This window comes from Mobula hypostoma, chromosome 11 (genome assembly GCF_963921235.1).
Source record: "Mobula hypostoma chromosome 11, sMobHyp1.1, whole genome shotgun sequence".
In the NCBI taxonomy this organism is placed as follows: Eukaryota; Metazoa; Chordata; class Chondrichthyes; order Myliobatiformes; family Myliobatidae; genus Mobula; species Mobula hypostoma.
The window spans coordinates 75,456,716-75,474,807 of NC_086107.1; the positions used below are offsets into that span (position 1 = coordinate 75,456,716).

At 40.6% G+C, this 18,092-nt stretch overlaps 1 protein-coding gene across 2 annotated transcripts in view; it reads right to left on the reverse strand.

The window, feature by feature from the left end:
• nup160 (nucleoporin 160) overlaps nt 1-18,092 on the reverse strand; it is a 127,836-nt gene that overhangs the window by 43,867 nt on the left and 65,877 nt on the right. For both annotated transcript variants that reach the window (XM_063062298.1, XM_063062299.1), the window contains 3 exons: nt 14,585-14,721; nt 13,177-13,247; nt 10,465-10,624 (listed from right to left, as the gene is read on the reverse strand). In XM_063062298.1, coding sequence (XP_062918368.1) covers nt 10,465-10,624; nt 13,177-13,247; nt 14,585-14,721 — 368 coding nt within the window. The remainder of the gene's footprint in view (nt 1-10,464; nt 10,625-13,176; nt 13,248-14,584; nt 14,722-18,092) is intronic.

The window sequence follows — 18,092 nt, forward strand, 5'->3', positions numbered from 1 at the left end:
ACCAGGGCACTGAGGAACGGATATGTAACCAGATTAGGGAAATGTGTAAAAATAATAGGGCTGTTGTCATAGGGGATTTCAACTTCCCCAATTCAAACAGGGACCTTCTTAGTGCAAGGGGTTTAGATGGGGCAGAATTTGTCAAGTGTATTCAGGAAGGTTTCTTAAACAACTATCTGGATGGTCCAATGAGGGGAGGGGACATACTAGACCTGGTGTTGGATAATGAGCCTGGCCAGGTGACTGTCCTTCCAGTGGGGGAACAGTGATCACAACTCCTTAATGTTCAGAATAGCTCTAGATAAGGATAGATAAGGTCCTTGCAGTAGAGTCTGAATTTGGAATAGGGCAAATTATGAGGTCATTAGGCAGGAATTAAGTGTTAATTGGGAACACCTCTTCTCTAGCAAGTCCATATCAGAAAGTGGAGGATATTTAAAGATCAATTGTGCAAAGTATAGGAAAGGTACATTCCTGTTAGAAGGACGGATGGAGATGGAAAGATAAGAGAACCTTGGATGCCCAGAGAGGTGATGAATTTAGTCAAGAAGGAAAAGTACGTAAAACTTCAGAAGTTAAAACCATACAAAGCACATGAGGAGTTTAAATAGCCAGAAAAAACCTCAAGAAGGGAATTAGGAAAGCCAGGAAGGGCCATGGTAGGATTAAGGTAAATCCCAAGGCATTTTATGCATACACTAAGAGTAAGAAGATAACTAGGGAGAGGGTGGGATCATTCAAGGATAAGTGGGGGGGGGGGGAAGTAACATTTGCTTGGATGCGGGAAATGTGAGTGAAGTACTTACAGTACTTTGCTTCAGTATTTACCAAGGAAGAGTATGTGGAGGACCAGGAGATCAATGCTGAGTATATAAGTGTGTTTAGGGCATTTAGAGTTCAACGAGGAGAAAGTGTTGGGCCTCTTAATGAGTATTAAGGTGGATAAGACTCCAGGGCCTGATGGGATTTAGCTCAGGTTATAGAAGGAGGCAAGAGATGAGATTGCTGGGCCCTTGACCTCTAGGCACAGGCAAGGTCCCAGAAGACCGCCGAGTGGCTAATGTTGTTCTTCTATTTGAGGAGGAAAAAAAAAACTGGGGAAGGTTCTTAGAGAAGGTATACAAGCATTTGGAAACCCATGGCCTAATTCCGGAGAACCCTGCTGGTTCTCAATTCTACTTCCCATTCCGACACGTCAGTCCACGGCCTCCTCTACTGTCGCGATGAGGCCACACTCACACTGGAGGAGCAATACCTTATATTCCGCCTGGGCAGCCTCCAACCTGATGGCATGAACATCGGTTTAACTTCCACTAATTGCAACCCCTTTTACCATTCCCATTTCCCTCACTCACTTTACCTGCTTACCACCCCCACCCCCATTACCTCCCTCTGGTGCTCCTCCCCCTTCCCTTTCTTCCATGATCTTCTACACTATCAGATTCCCGGTTCTCCAGCCCTTTATCTCTCTCATCAATCAACTTCCCAGCTCTTCACCCCCTCCTCCCTCTCCCAGTTGCACCTATCACCCACCAGCTTGTACTACTTCCTCCTCCTCTCTCCCACTTTCTTACTCTGACTTGCCTTTTATTTCCAGTCCTGATGAAAGGTCTCGGGCCAAAAAGTCGCCCGTTTACTCTTTTCTACAGATGCTGCCTGGTCTGCTGAGTTCCTCCCATTGCATGGCCTTGTGCGTTGCACATTGTGCTGTACCAATTGAGTTTTTTTCAGGGCGACGAGAGAGACTGATGAAGGCAGGGCAGTGGATGTGTCTACATGGATTTTAGCAAGGCGTCTGACAAGGTTCCTCATGGGAGGCTAATCCAGAAGATTAAGATGCAAGGAGTCCACAGTGAATTGGCAGTTTGGATTCAAAACTGGCTTGACAGAGGGTCATGGTCAAAGGGACTTATTTCAGCTGGAGTTCTGTAATTAGTATTGTTCCATAGGGATCTGTGTTGGGACCTCTGCTGTTTGTGATGTATATAAATGACCTGGAAGAAAATGTAGATGGGTGGGTTAGTAAGTTTGCAGATGATACCAAGATTGGTGGAGTCATGGATAGTGTATAAGACTAGAAAAAAAAATAGCATGATATAGATCAGTTGCAGATATGGGTCCACAGAAATGACAAGTTAAATGAGAGGTGTTGCAAATGCAAAAAGACAGTACATTGTTAAGGGCAAGATCCTTAACAGTGTTGCTGAGCAGAGAAATCTTGGGATCCAAGTTTATAGCTCCTTAAAAGTGGGGACTTCCGCCTGTAATCAATGGAGTAACACATAAATTTTGTGGCTGCCTTTAATTCCTCCTTTTCCCCAGTCTAAACCTTGAATTATTCAACTTTTATTTTTTGGATCTTAGAGGGAAATAGTGGTCATTATGTCGTATCCTTTAAGAAGTTGAAAACAGCCTTTTGAACCCAGCAATGGGAAGGGAAAAACTTCGAGAGAAAAATCAGAAGATATGCCTGTTTGGGCTGAGCATTTGGAACGTATGTTGATGGGTCTCGATAACAAAATGGATAACACTTCTGAGTTGAAGTCGTTCCGACAGGGTTTACAGACTATTGAGGAAAATATTCTTTCCTTGAATACTGAGTTTAAAGAATCAAAACGTCAGATTGCGGATATTTCAACCCGATTGGAACAGGCTCAACGCAAAATTGTCCATTTAGAGGCAAAGTCTCGTCGAAATAACATTTGTATTCTGGGTCTTCAGGAAGGCTCTGAAACTGGGAATTTATTGGATTATTTTGCCAATCTGTTTCAATCTCTGTTCCCCGATATTCTATCTCAGCCTCCCGATATTGAAAGAGCTCACAGAATTTTCACTTCGTCAGGTAAAGCTCGACCAATTTTAGTCAACTTTCTTTGCTTTAAAGTTAAAGACCAAATGATAAAATGTGCAAGAAAACAGAAAGTTTTTAAATTTAATGGTTCCGAGATCCGTTTTTATGAAGATTATCCACCGGAAGTTATGGAACAACGGATCAAATTCATACCTGTCATGAAAATCGCTTACGAAAAAACTCTTTTTCCATCCTTGAGATATCCAGCGAGACTAAAGTTATTTCCTAAAGATTCTACCCCTCGTGTCTTCTTGGATCCCCAAGCAGCATTGGATTTTGTCAATTCTATTGTGGAGTCGGCTGATGTATGAAGGATATTAGAGTCTCCGAATAATTTTCTGAAAGAAAACAGGTTGTGAAGATTTCGGTATGCTGAAGATATCTTTTGATCGATGGATTACTTAAAGAAGAGGTGGCCTTCTTGGTTTGACTAAAGAATGACTTTTTTTTTGAAGACTGTTTAGTATACGGAGTGAATTAATACAGCGGATAGATTGTGAACTGGTTTGATTATCTGTTTCTATTTTTCTTTATTAATTAAGTGATAGTTTGCTTGCAGTTTATATAGATTTTTTTCTTATATTATGGAGTGTTTAGTAATAGATAACTAGCTTTAATTCTTTTGTTAAATAAGGTAGTAAGTTAAAGAATAATGGCGCTGCTTTTCTCTCTTTAGAGATTAAACTGTTTGGGTTAATAGTATTGTTTTGGCGTCTTTGGAGACTGTCTTTGCATTCCTTTAGCTTATTTTCAATGATTAAGTATAAATTTTTTTTCTTTGCTGGGCTTTCTTATCTTAAGGTTACGTATTTTCTTTGTAAGGGGGAGGGGGGAATTGGGAGAAAAAACTTTTAATCATTATTTAAACTGAGCGGCACACGGAATTCCGTTATGTCTTTTCTTGGGGATGCTTTCTGGCCTCTCTCTCTTTTGCCAGATTTCCATCTTTGGGGATGGTGGGAGGTTTGGGGGTATTTTTGTATTTTGGGGTTTATTGTGGGAGTTTTTTTCTCACACACTTTTTGTATTTTTTCCCATTATGGAGTTCCGGAGCATGCGTGTTTTCTATTTGGTTATATTCATCACCGCCATCTTTGATTAGCCCGCGATGGTATGCGTGTATTGTTGTGTTTAAGAATAATATCCAATAGTACTTAAACAGATAAACATTATTAGTTGGAATGTACGTGGCTGGAATCACCCTATTAAGCGAAGGAAGACATTTAAAGTTTTTAATCGATTCCCACCCGATATAATTTTTGCTCAAGAAACGCAAATCAGAATGGGCGATCAAAATAGGTTTTTTAAAACATGGAAGGGCCTTTAAAACCATGCTACTTGTCAAAATAAGACAAAGGGAGTATCTATTTTTATTAAATCTAATATTTTATTTATTCAAGAAGACATTGTTTCAGATAATAATGGTAGATTTTTAATTATTAAAGGAACAATTTGTAATAGAAAAATTGTCCTGGTTAATCTATACGGAACTAATGTAGATGATCCTTTTTAAAAAAAATGTATTTGGTTTATTACCAGACTTAAATGAATATGCTGCTGATGGGAGGTGACTTCAACTGTTGTTTAAACCCTTTGATTGACAAAAGTTCAACCAATCAGCAGCTTCCGAGTTGTTCGGCAACACTTATTAATTCCTTTTTAACTGATTTTGGTTTGATAGAAATCTGGAGAAATTTACATCCTAATGACAGATTATTCTTTTTATTTACATGTTCATAATAAATATTCCAAAATTGATTTTATAGCTGATTTTCAATTTTTGTCCAAAGTCCAGAAATGTGAATATGATACTACTGCAGTCTCGGAGCATGCGCCTTTAAGCTTAACTTTTGAGTTAAATGATGTTAGTAATGTAAACTTGCCTTGGCGCTTTCCAGAAAATTTATTACAAAGTTCAGACTTTGTTAAATTTATAGAGATTCAGATAAAAAAATTTCTTTCTTTTTAATAATACGGGAGATGTTTCGAAATTGATTATATGGGATACATTCAAAACATATTTGCGAGGTCAGATAATATCTTATTTGGCTAAACTTAAGAAACAGACAAAAATAGTTAGATAGAATTTCCAAACTAATTAAAGATCTGGATAATACTTATGCAGTTTCTCCTAATGTTGATTTATTTAAACAAAGGGTTGAACTTCAATCACAATATGATTTACTATTAACTTATCCTATTGAAAGAAATTTGCTTAAATTAAAAAGTCAATTTTATATGTTTGGAGATAAAAGTAACAAGCTATTAGCATCTCAACTTAAAGCAGTTAGAGCTAAAAGACAAATTTTAAAAATTCGTAAGGGAGATGGTAGTTTAGCTTGTAATTATAAAGATATTAATAAAATTTTTCAAGACTATTACAGTGAACTCTATAAATCTCAGTTTCCAGCTGACCCTTCTAATATGTATGCCTTTTTACAAAAGATTGATTTTCCTAGAATATCTGTCGAAGATCAGCAAATTCTTGATGCTCCTTTTACTGAAAGAGAAATTCAGAAAGCTATTCTTTCAATGCAATCTGGTAAAGCCTGGATTGGGTGGTTTTACTGTAGGATTTTATAAAAAAATTGAACATTTGCTTACTCCTTATATGTTGGAAATGCTTAAAGATTCTTTTCTGTTAGGAGAGTTACCTTCCACATTTTATGAAGCTTCTATTTCTTTAATTCTTAAGAAAGATAAAGACCCTACTGATTATGCTTCATATAGACCTATTTCATTATTAAATGTGGATGCCAAAATTCTTTCAAAAATAATGGCTAATCGGATGGAGAATATACTAGCTAAAATTATTTCTCAGGATCAAACGGGTTTTATAAAAGGCTATTATTCTCTAATACTCAGAGATTGTTAAATATTATATACTCATCCCTCTCTAAGACTCCCCAATGTGTTGTTTCTCCAGATGCTGAAAAGGCATTTGATAGAGTTGAATGGAAATATCTATTTAAAGTTTTAGAGAAATTTAGCTTTGGTACTAATTTTAATAAATGCATTAGATTGATATATAAAAGCCCTATTGCCACTGTTATCACTAATAACTGTAGATCCCCCTTTTTCCAACTTTTCCGGGGTATGAGACAAGGATGTCCATTAAGTCCTCTGTTATTTAACTTGATGTTAGAACCCTTGGCTATTGCACTTCGTGAAGCTAAAAATATCCAAGGAATTTCTATAAATGGGACAATTCATAAGATCTCCCTTTATGTGGATGATCTTTTGGTTTATGTTTCAAATCCCGAAGAATCTATCCTAGCTTATTGGAAGTATTAAATGAACTTGGATTGTTTTCAGGATATAAATTAAACCTGCATAAAAGTGAATTATTTCCTTCAAATGATTCCGCTTCTACATATAACATTCCTCTAAAAGTTACGGATTCTTTTAAATATTTAGGTATTATCATCACTAAAAATTACGGAGACATTATAGAGCTAATTTAGATCCTTAGTGGATTTTATGAAACAATTTTTTTCTAGATGGAATCCACTTACACTTTCGTTAGTAGGTCGAATTCATGCAGTTAAAATGATGATTTTACCAAAATTTTTATATGTATTTCAAAACATTCCTATTTTTCTAACTAAGTTTTTTGATCAGGTTGACTATTATTTCATCTTTTGTTTGGAATAATAAAAGACCAAGAATTGGAAAATATCATTTACAAAAATTAAAAAAGGATGGAGGTCTTACTTTGCCTAATTTAAGAATGTACTATTGGGCGGTTAATATACGTTATGCGTGTTCTTGGTTATATTGGACCGATAAAAAGGAACGACCATCTTGGATTGATTTGGAATTGAAAACTGTGAAACAATTTCATTTAGCTTCATTACTAGGAGCTCCTTTACCTATACAATTAGCCAAAATTTCTATTCTAAATATAAATCCTATGATTAATCAATCATTACGAATTTGGTATCAGTTTCGTAAGTTTTTTAATCTTAAAAAATTTAACCTTTTTAGTTTAATTTATCAAAACTATTTATTTAAACCTTCACTTAGTGATCCTACCTTTTCTCTTTGGAGGAATAAAGGAATTTTTTCCTTTATGGACTTGTTTCAAGAAGGTCGATTGATGTCCTTTGAGAAATTAATAACTAAATACTCTCTCTCATTCTCACATTTTTTGCAATAGCTTCAGGTCAGACATTTTTTACAAGAATATTTAAGTAATTTTCCATATACACAAGACTCTGACCTGTTAGACATTATTTTAAAAATGAACCCTTTAGTGAAAGGTTTTATTGGGAAAATTTTTAATTTACTATTACAACAGGATAATTATCCTTAAGATTAAGCAAGATTGGGAAAGAGAGCTTAATATGACCTTGATAACAGAAGATTGGTTGCGAATTTTGAAACTGGTTAACTCTTCTTCGATTTGTGCCAGACATTCTCTAATTCAATTTAAAATTGTACATCGTTATTATTTGACGAAGGAGAGATTGTCTAAAATATTTCCTAACGTAAATAGTCAGTGTGATAGATGCAAAACTGAGATAGCTACATTGACACATATGTTTTGGTCGTGTTCTGTATTGAAACAATTTTGGAAATCTATTTTTTCTACAATCTCTAAAGCTTTAGAAATCAATTTACAACCTAATAAATTGACAGTTTTGTTTGGTATAATTCCTCAACATATTCACGGTATTTCTATATCTGACCAATACGTAATTGCATTTGTCACATTGCTGGCTAGAAGGGCTATTTTATTAAAATGGAAAGATGCCTCTGCTCCCACTTTGATACAGTGGTTCTCTCAGGTGATGTTATGTCTTAGTTTGGAAAAAATTAGAAGTCGAACTTTTGATCCTAAATTCGACTTCAAGAAAAGGTGGGGTTTTTTGCCTGTTATTATCATTTGACTTGAGTTAATACAGATGGTCCTTTTCTGATGCTTGGTTATATGGATTTGGTTGGCCGTTTGACATTTTTTTTAAAATAGAAGCTTGTATGGTGCATAGCTCCAGGTTTGTGCTCCAAATGGGTTCCCCCCTTTTTTTTTTAAAGTTATTAGGGGTTTTCTCTGTTTTAGTTAGTAAGGGTTCTTTTTTTTCTTTCTTTCCTTTTTTCCATAAAAAAGCTTTAATACTTTGTTTTTTGATTATTATTGATATACTGTTCAGCCTGGTTGATAGTTTAACTCTTACTCTACATATGGATATGTTATCTTGATTATTTTGATATGCGCAACCGCCGGTCGTTCATGCAGCCTATTACAGCCCTTTCAATCAGTATTCTTACTTTTTAACTTAGGTTATTTTTTGTATTTTTTTTTCCACGGTAACACGTTGAAGCTGCACCCTCTCTAACATGCTGGTGGAGAGAGTTTTATTCGGGTTTTTAGCGCTGGAAATAGTTACATCCTGACACGTCTCATTAGCGGGACAGAAGCATGGTCGCATTGTTCATTCCAGGGACCAGCTGCTTGCGCTTATGCCGGCCGGTTTAGCGAGCCGAGCGGCAGACACCCCTGCTAAAATCTCGAGGAAAACACACAGAGGATGCAGAGGGGGATCACAAAGTCGAGAAAAGAGGACTGGGTCGAGACAACAGAGACTTATGGAGAAGAGGAGTTCGGTGGGTAATAAAATGGACGAGTTCACGGTGATAGCCAGGTGTCAGAGAACATTTCGGGAGTGCAGTGTTATGTGCTTTACTGGAACGGGGCTGCACGAGGGCATATCCGATCAAATCTTTTCCATGGATGGCTTCCAGCGCTTACTGTTCTGGTTAACAACAGATGGTGCAATCCGGGTCATATTACGATCGAGGAACATGTTTGTAGACCGGATATTGAACTTCTTACTGTTGGACTTCAGCCATATTCCACCGAGATACAACACTGGGCGGCACGGGAGGTCGTTCCTGCCTATGGCCATCGAACTTGCAGCTCCTCCCATGGAGGGTCAGACACCCTGAGCCAATAGACTGGTCCTGGACTTATTTTCCATCTGGCATAGTTTGCATTTTGTTGTTTGATTGTTTGTGGTTTTTGTATTGCTATATTTATGCTCTATTCTTGGTTGGTGCGCTGTAACGAAACCCAATTTCCCTCGGGATCAATAAAGTATATCCATCTTTCTCTGTTGTTGATTTTCAATAATAATTAATAAAAAGATTTAAAAAGAAAGAAAGTGACTACACAGGTTGATCAGGTGGTTAAGGCGGCTTATGGAATACTTGCTTTTTTAGGTGAGGCACTGAGTTCAACATTAAGAGGTAGTGTTGCAACTTTATAGAACTCTGACTGGGCTACATTTGAAGTATTGCAAATGGTCGTCCCTCTATAGGAAGGATGTTGAGGCTTTGGAGAGGATGCTGTCTGGTTTAGAGGGCATGTGCTATCATGAGAGGCTGGACAAACTTGGGCTGTTTTCCCTGGAACAGCAGAAGCTGGGAGGAGAGTTGGGTTTTAAGACTATGAGAGGCATAGACAGAGTGGACAGAGTGTGTCTTTACCCCAGGGTAGACATGTCTAATACCAGAGGGCATGCATTGAAGGTGAGGGGGGTAGGATCAAAGGGGATGTGAGAGGCAAGTTTTCATTAATTCAGAGTGGTGGATGCCTGGAATGAGCTGTCTTGTATGGTGGTAGATACAAATACATTAGAGGCTTTTAACAGATGTTTAGATAGGCACATGAATGTGAGAAAGATGGAGGAATATGGACATTCTGTAGGTAGGAGGGATTAATTTGGGGAGGGGGGGGTTGATTTACTTTTTAGTTGGTTCCGCACAAATGGAGCAATCTAGAACACTGTCAACAGGACAAGAATGCAAGGCTGTTGCTTGAATGGGTTGTGGGACAGCTCCCAAGTACTCGTGAGGAGCTGGATTATGGTTGGAACAACTCTGCAGTCCAATCTCAGAGCCTACCCTGACGCCAGGTGGTCAGTTTCTTTATTCCTTGGTTTAACAATGTTTAAGAACTGACAAGCTCACATCAGTTAGTGATCAACCTGTTACCATGGATATGGAGTCATAACTTGGCAAGAATGGGAAAGAACAGATTTCAACTCCAAGGTGCATCAGTGAACCAGATGGATGACAATCCAGTGGCCTGTGATCATTTCCAACCAATCTGTTACTTTTAAATTATTAACTCAATTTAAATTCCACAGTGAACATATTGGGATTTAAATTCATATCTCTTAATTGTTCTCCCAAGCCTCTGGGTTATCAGTCTAGTTACTGACCACTATATCATGGTATATATTTGTTAGTCAGTAAAAATAGTGCAGTAAAGAAAACTAACAGAAAAGCTAATCCTTTCTCAGTGGCATATGTCAAGGAAAGAATACAGACAGCCCACTCCCATTTTATCAGCTGAACTCATAGTATAATGGTAACAGGTTACATGGACCAAAATTCCAACGACAGGTTACTGTCCTGAAACATCTCAATTTCTTCAAGTGACCTGTAAGTATTCATAAAAAACATTATCAATTTACCTGCTCACAATCTCAGCATCCTGTCTCTCAGCTATTCCCTTAGCTTCTGTCTGTCTCTAATGATCTCTGTAGACCATGCAAGTTACAAAGAGATAATTACACTGCTGTATTAAACACCATTGTAAAGGATACAAATATTGGAGGAGGTAGTTTGTAATGGCAATGCCAGTTTGTCCCCAGTTGATTGTCGACTGATTTAAAGGACTATTTTCTTGGGATAACAATCGGGAAAGAATTTGTCTTCTGGCCACCTGCTGGTAGAACAGCTCTACAACCGTACGTTGACTGCTGGCTAGAAAATAATTCGTCAGTGTTACCTTAACCAGGAAAGATAAAGAATCGTATTTATTCACATCTGCCAAGTTAGCTAGCAACTGAAAGAAATTACCAGAAATGATACCAGCCTTTGTAAAAAGCTCATCTGATAATGTATTAACAGCCCAAACAAGGGAACATACAATGAGATACCAAGCAGTGTTTAAGAATGGAAAAACATTTTGATAAAATTATAGATTTCTTCTTCTCCAGCCCTTTATCTTTCCACTTGGCTTCACCCATCACCTTCTAACTATTCTCCTTCTCCCCCACCTCTTTATTTTATCTTCTCTCCTTCCTTTTCAGTCCTGCAAAAGGGTCTCAGCCCGAAACATCGACTGTTTATTCATTTCCATAGATGTTGCCTGAGTTAGAGTTCCTCCAGCATTTTGTGTGCATTGCTTTGGATTTCCAGCACCTGTAGACTTTTTCATGTTTATAACACAGGGGACACTTGACTATGCATGTTGGTAGGAAGAATAAATGCACAGACAATTTTCTGCATGGGAGGAGAATTCAGAATTGCAGGGACTTAGGAGTCCTAATTCAAGATTCCCTTAAGATTAACTTGCAGGTTAAATTGGTAGTACGAAAAGCAAATACAATGTTAGCATTCATTGTGAGAGGACTAGAATGTAAAAGCAAGGACGCACTACTGAGGCTTTATAAAGGCGTTAGTGGCTATGAGTGGTAGTAGTGCCATTGATGTATAGGCATGTAATAGAAAAGTACTGAGAGCATTGACTATGAATGTAAAGAATGAAAAGGAATGGCAGGAGTCTCTAGCACATACCCTCTTCGTATTACAGCCATCTGGGAGGAGGTAGAAGAGCCTGAAGACACTCTTTCGACAACTCAGAAACAGCTACTTGAACAGTAAATGAACCCAATCCTGTCATTCCCTTTTCTTTGCACCATTTATTTTGTAATTTTTAGTAATTTTAAGTCTTTGCATTGTACTACTACAGTAAAATAACAAATTTCATGTCATAAGACAGATTTGATCCCCATTATCAATTCACCTGTTTCTGTCTGCAAGGGACCTACATTTGTCTTTACCAGTCTTTTCCTTTTTACATATCTATAAAAGCTTAAAAGAGGATGTAACTAGTAGAGTGGATAGGGGAGAACCAGTGGATGTGGTATATTTGGATTTTCAAAAGGCTTTTGACAAGGTCCCACACAGGAGATTAGTGTGCAAACTTAAAGCACACGGTATTGGGGGTAAGGTATTGGTGTGGGTGGAGAATTGGTTAGCAGACAGGAAGCAAAGAGTGGGAATAAACGGGACTTTTTCAGAATGGCAGGCGGTGACTAGTGGGGTACCGCAAGGCTCAGTGCTGGGACCCCAGTTGTTTACAATATATATTAATGACTTGGATGAGGGAATTAAATGCAGCATCTCCAAGTTTGCGGATGACACGAAGCTGGGTGGCAGTGTTAGCAGTGAGGAGGATGCTAAGAGGATGCAGGGTGACTTGGATAGGTTGGGTGAGTGGGCAAATTCATGGCAGATGCAATTTAATGTGGATAAATGTGAAGTTATCCACTTTGGTGGCAAAAATAGGAAAACAGATTATTATCTGAATGGTGGCCGATTAGGAAAAGGGGAGGTGCAACGAGACCTGGGTGTCATTATACACCAGTCATTGAAAGTGGGCATGCAGGTACAGCAGGCGGTGAAAAAGGCGAATGGTATGCTGGCATTTATAGCGAGAGGATTCGAGTACAGGAGCAGGGAGGTACTACTGCAGTTGTACAAGGCCTTGGTGAGACCACACCTGGAGTATTGTGTGCAGTTTTGGTCCCCTAATCTGAGGAAAGACATCCTTGCCATAGAGGGAGTACAAAGAAGGTTCACCAGATTGATTCCTGGGATGGCAGGACTTTCATATGAAGAAAGACTGGATGAACTGGGCTTGTACTCGTTGGAATTTAGAAGATTGAGGGGGGATCTGATTGAAACGTACAAGATCCTAAAGGGATTGGACAGGCTAGATGCAGGAAGATTGTTCCCGATGTTGGGGAAGTCCAGAACGAGGGGCCACAGTTTGAGGATGGAGGGGAAGCCTTTTAGGACCGAGATTAGAAAAAACTTCTTCACACAGAGAGTGGTGAATCTGTGGAATTCTCTGCCACAGAAAACAGTTGAGGCCAGTTCATTGGCTATATTTAAGAGGGAGTTAGATATGGCCCTTGTGGCTACGGGGGTCAGGGGGTATGGAGGGAAGGCTGGGGCGGGGTTCTGAGTTGGATGATCAGCCATGATCATAATAAATGGCGGTGCAGGCTCGAAGGGCCGAATGGCCTACTCCTGCACCTATTTTCTATGTTTCTATAATAAATCTGATTTTGACTCGACTGTTAACTACCTTCATCCTATGAGCACTGATCTGTAATTTCAAAGACCTTCAATCCTGGGTTTCAAATACCTGCCAACATGGGCTGTCAAGAGCTCTTTTCTTTTTGCTGTACACCAATCCTTAGCCCAACCTACCCCATGGTCAGAGACCTGACAGATGTACCTACCTGCACGCTGTGACGTTAGGGCATTGGAATCTGACAGCTCTAACACTGACAACTGTCGCAGGTTCGATTCCCTGAAACCAGAAAAAAATCGTAAGCTGCTTTTCTAACTACTCACCTTGTTATTGCTCGTCTCTTTCAAAACTCCATGTCCAGACACTCCTTAACCACTACCATCATCAATCTCTCACTGCTGCAGTCAGGAGTATCTGACTGCTTCAAATTCGTGGCAATCATACCAGTGCCCAAGGGCAGGGTGAGCTGCCCCAACAATCATCACTCAGTGGCATCCACATCGACTGCAATGAAGTGCTTTGAGGAGTTAGTCATGGCTGGAATCAACTCCTGCTTAAGCAAAGACCTAGATTTGCAGTGGATGTCAACTTGGCCTTGGATTGCCTAGACAAAAGTAATATTATGTCAGGCTACTGTTTATTCACTACAGTTCAGCGTTCAGACCAAGGAATTGATGGTGGACTTCAGGAAGGGTAAGTTGAGGGAACACATCAGGGATCAGAAGTGGAAAAGATGAGCAATTTCAAGCTCATGGGTGTCAACATCTCTGAAAATCTATCCTTGTCCCAATACTTTGATGCAATTACAAAACAGCACAACAGCAGCTATATTTCATTAGGAGTTTGAGAAGAATTGGTATGTCACCAAAGACACTTGCAAATTTCTATGGAGAGCATTCTAACTGGTTGCATCACCATCTGGTATGGAGGGGCCACTGCACAGGATCGGAAAGAAACTGCAGAAAGTTGTAAACTCACGTCATCTACATCATGGGCACTAGCCAGCATCCAGAGCACCTTCAAACATGATGCCTCAAAAAGGCAGAATCCATTATAAAGGACCCCATCACCCAGGACATGCCCTTTTCTCACTGCTACCAGTAAGGAGCCTGAGGACATACACACGTTTCAAACAGCTTCTTCCACTCCACCATCAAATTTCTGAATGGACAGTGAATCCATGAACACTTCCTTACAAGTTTTCCCCTCTGTTTTTGCACTACCTTATTTGAACTAACCCCTTTTTAATGCTTGGCTATTGGTAAACAATTAGCATTTATATTAAGACAGAGATACAAGAGTCTGCAGACGCTGAAATATGGAGCAACAGGCAAAAAGCTGGAAAAATCCAGCGGGCCAGTCAGCAGCTACGGATGTAAATAGAAAGTTGATATTTTGGGTCAAGACCATTCATCAGGACTGCAAGGTGAAGGGTCTCAATCCGAAATATCAGCTGTCTATTTTCCTCCATACATACTGCCCACCCACCGAGTTTCTCCAGCTTTTTTTCTGTCTTAATATCAAGTTAAACTTAGGTATCTTTTATGGTTGTGTTTCACCAGAGGAACTAGATGTTATATAAAAATACTTCTTTCCTCAGATCTTAGATTACTTACAAAGTGTCACCAGGCACTGCTGATGCCAAGGACTGACAAGCCCATCTCATTACAAAGTAGGAGCACACGAGGAGTGATGTCCGAGGAATAAGTTCCTGTTGGAGCTGCAAGAGGTATCCACCAGCTCCCAAACTCACCTGTAGAGCAGCACACAAGAAGAGCTGTTATGAAATGCTCTCTGCAGGTTCAATATAGACACAAATTCTAAAGATACGAACTCCCAGAGTTACCAAACTATAGTAATATTGCTCTAATTCAGTCACTGAGGTTGGAGCATCCTTGGAAAGGAATTTCCTCCAACTTTAATACCATTTTTAAAAATCCTGGATAAACGTAAATAACAGATAAAAATCCAAAGAGCCTAGTATGCAAACCCAGAAGTAAATACTTTGAAAAGTCAGTCACTTTGGAGATACCATGCGGACGTGTTCTCTTCTTATTACTACCATTGGAGAGGAGGTATAGGAGCCTGAAGACTCACTCAAAATGTTTTGGAACAGCTTCTCTTCTGCATGAGATTTCTGAATTGTCCATGAACACTACCTTGCAATTCCTCATTGGCACTATTTTTTGTTGTAACTTATGTCTTGCACTGTATAGCTTCCAAAAGGCAACTAATTTAAAGCAGAGGGTTCTCCTCCGTGATCCTAACTGCAGTTTACATACTGCCAAAGGCCAATGTTAAGCAGACACTCAAGGTACTGGGTGTCGTCATCAGCAAACATTTAACAGTCTACCCCAATGCCTTTTAAATCATTGTTGGGGACCTCAATCAGGCTTGTTTGAAGTCTCTGCTCCATTATCAACATCACCTACAGAACCAGGGGTCACAATGCACTCGACAACTGCTAGACTACCATAAAAAATGTCCACCATTCGATCTCTAGACTACACTTTAGGAAATCTGTTCATTTGGCTGTCCTCCTCCTATCTGCATACAGGCAGAGGACCAGCTATGGGATTGCTTTCAGTTGGGTGGCCTGGACCGTGGTCAAAGGCTCAGTGGATCTAAACAAATACACCACAGTTGACTTTATAAAAACTGTTGGAGATGAATGTGTATCCACAAAATCATTCAGAGCCTTCCCCAACCAGAAGCCCTGGATAAACCATGAGATCTGGAATCTGCTGAGAGCCAGATCAGTTGTGTTCGGGTCTGATGACTAAGTAAAATGTAAGAGGTCCAGGTACAATCTCTGGAAAGCCACCTCACATGTGAAGTGGCAATTCCAGACCAAACTTGAAGCACTGAAGGATGCTCGACATCTGTGGCAGGGTTTGTATACCATCACCTCCGACAAAGTGAACCCAAATGGCATAGGTGGTTCACTCTGACCATCAAAACGTGGAGACACTTTCATGACAAGGGCTGTGGGAGTTTCATGAACTCCCACAGCCCTCGGTGACCCTGTAATTTCAGTCTCTGAAGCTGAGCTACAATGGTATTACAGAGTGGCTTCTTTGAGCTCATCTGGGGAAACAGCTTAATTTCTAAACACAAAATAATCTGCAGATGCTAGGGTCAAAGCAACACTCACAGCACGCTGGAGGAACTCAGCAGGTCGGGCAGCATCAGTGGAAACGATGAGTCAACGTTCCGAGCCGGAACCCTTTGTCAGGACTGAACAAAGGAGGAGAAAGGATTTGAAGAATGCTTGTAGGTTCAATTGAAAGACCAGTAATTTGAAAGACAAAGGGGTGGGGGAGGGGAAGCAGGGACGTCATAGGCAGGAAAACAATGGGTAGTAGAAGGAGGCGGAACCATGAGGGAGGTGATAGACAGCTGGGGGAGGGGGCAGAGTGAAATAGGGATAGAGGAAGGGAGGGGGAGGGAATTACCAGAAGTTGGAGAATTCTATGTTCATACCAAGGGGCTGGAGACTACCTAGACGGTATATGAGGTGTTGCTCCTCCAGCCTGAGTTTAGCCTCATCATGGCAGTAAAGGAGGCCATGATTGGACATATCTGAATGGGAGTGGGAAGCAGAGTTGAAGTGGGTGGCTACCGGGAGATCCTGTCTATTATGGCAGACGGAGTGGAGGTGTTCGACGAAGCGGTCCCCCAATCTGCGTCCGGTTTCACCGACGTAGAGGCTGCCACACCGGGAGCACCGGATGCAATAGATGACCCCAAAAGACTCACAAGTGTTGCCTCACCTGGAAGGGTTGTTTGGGGCCCTGAATGGTGGCAAGAGAGGAGGTGTAGGGACAGGTGTAGCACTTACGCTTACAGGGATAAGTGCCGGGTGGGAGATCCGTGGGGATGGCCGTGCGGATAAGGAAGTCGTGGAGGGACCGATCCCTGCGGAAAGCGGACAGGGGAGGAGAGGGAAAGATGTGCTTAGTGGTGGGGTCCTGTTAAAGTGGCAGAAGTTGCGGAGGATAATGTGCTGGATCCGGAGGCTGGTGGGGTGGTAGGTGAGGACAAGGGGAACTCTGTCCCTCTTGTGGTGATGGGAGGATGGGGTGAGAGCATCATTGATGACGGTAGAAGGGAAACCACGATCCTTAAAGAAAGAGGACATTTGAGATGTCCTGGAACGGAAAGCCTCATCCTCCGAGCAGATGCAGTGGAGACGGAGGAACTGGGAACAGGGAATGGCATTTTTGCATGTGGCAGGGTGGGAAGAGGTATAATCGAGGTAGTTATGAGAGTCAGTGGGCTTGTAGAAGATGTCAGTGGACAGTCTGTCTCCAGAGATGGAGACCGAGACATCGAGAAAGGGGAGAGAAGTGTCTGAGATAGACCAAGTGAATTTGAGGGCTGGGTGGAAGTTTGAAGTAAAGTCGATGAAATTGACGAGCTCAGCATGGGTGCAGGAAGCAGCACCAATGTAGTCGTCAATGTACCAAAGGAAAAGTTGGGGAGCAGTACCAGAATAGGTTTGGAGCAGACTGTTCCACATAACCAATGAAGAAGCAGGCGTAGCTGGGTCCCATGAGAGTTCCCATAGCTACACCCTTAGTCTGAAGAAAGTGGGAAGAGCCAAAAGAAAAGTTATTTAAGTGTGAGAACCAGTCCCTGCTTCCCCTCCCCCATCCCTTTGTCTTTCAAATTACTGGTCTTTCAACTGAACCTACAAGCATTCTTCAAATCCTTCCCCCTCCTTCTTCAGTCCTGCCGAAGGGTTCCGGCCCAAAACGTTGACTCATCGTTTCCACTGATGCTGCCCGACCTGTTGAGTTCCTCCAGCGTGCTCTGAGTGCAGCTTAATTTCTACCTTTAAGGTCCTTTTCATTTTTAAGGTGGATGGGGTTCTGCTGAAGTTCCTGACCTACAGCTACACTCAAACTTCAATTCTTTACAGCGATGGTTCCTGCTCCCAAGGCTCACCAACCACCCATTTTTTGATATCCCAAGGACGCGGTCTAGAAGACAAGAACGCCCTCAGAGTGCTGAGGCTCTGTGGCCCCAGGGATGAACCGGTTCTTGGATGGTGTCCCAGACTGAAGCATTGTAGGAGAAAATGGAATATCGGGAACAGTGGATCAGCTGTTGGAGGCCTCT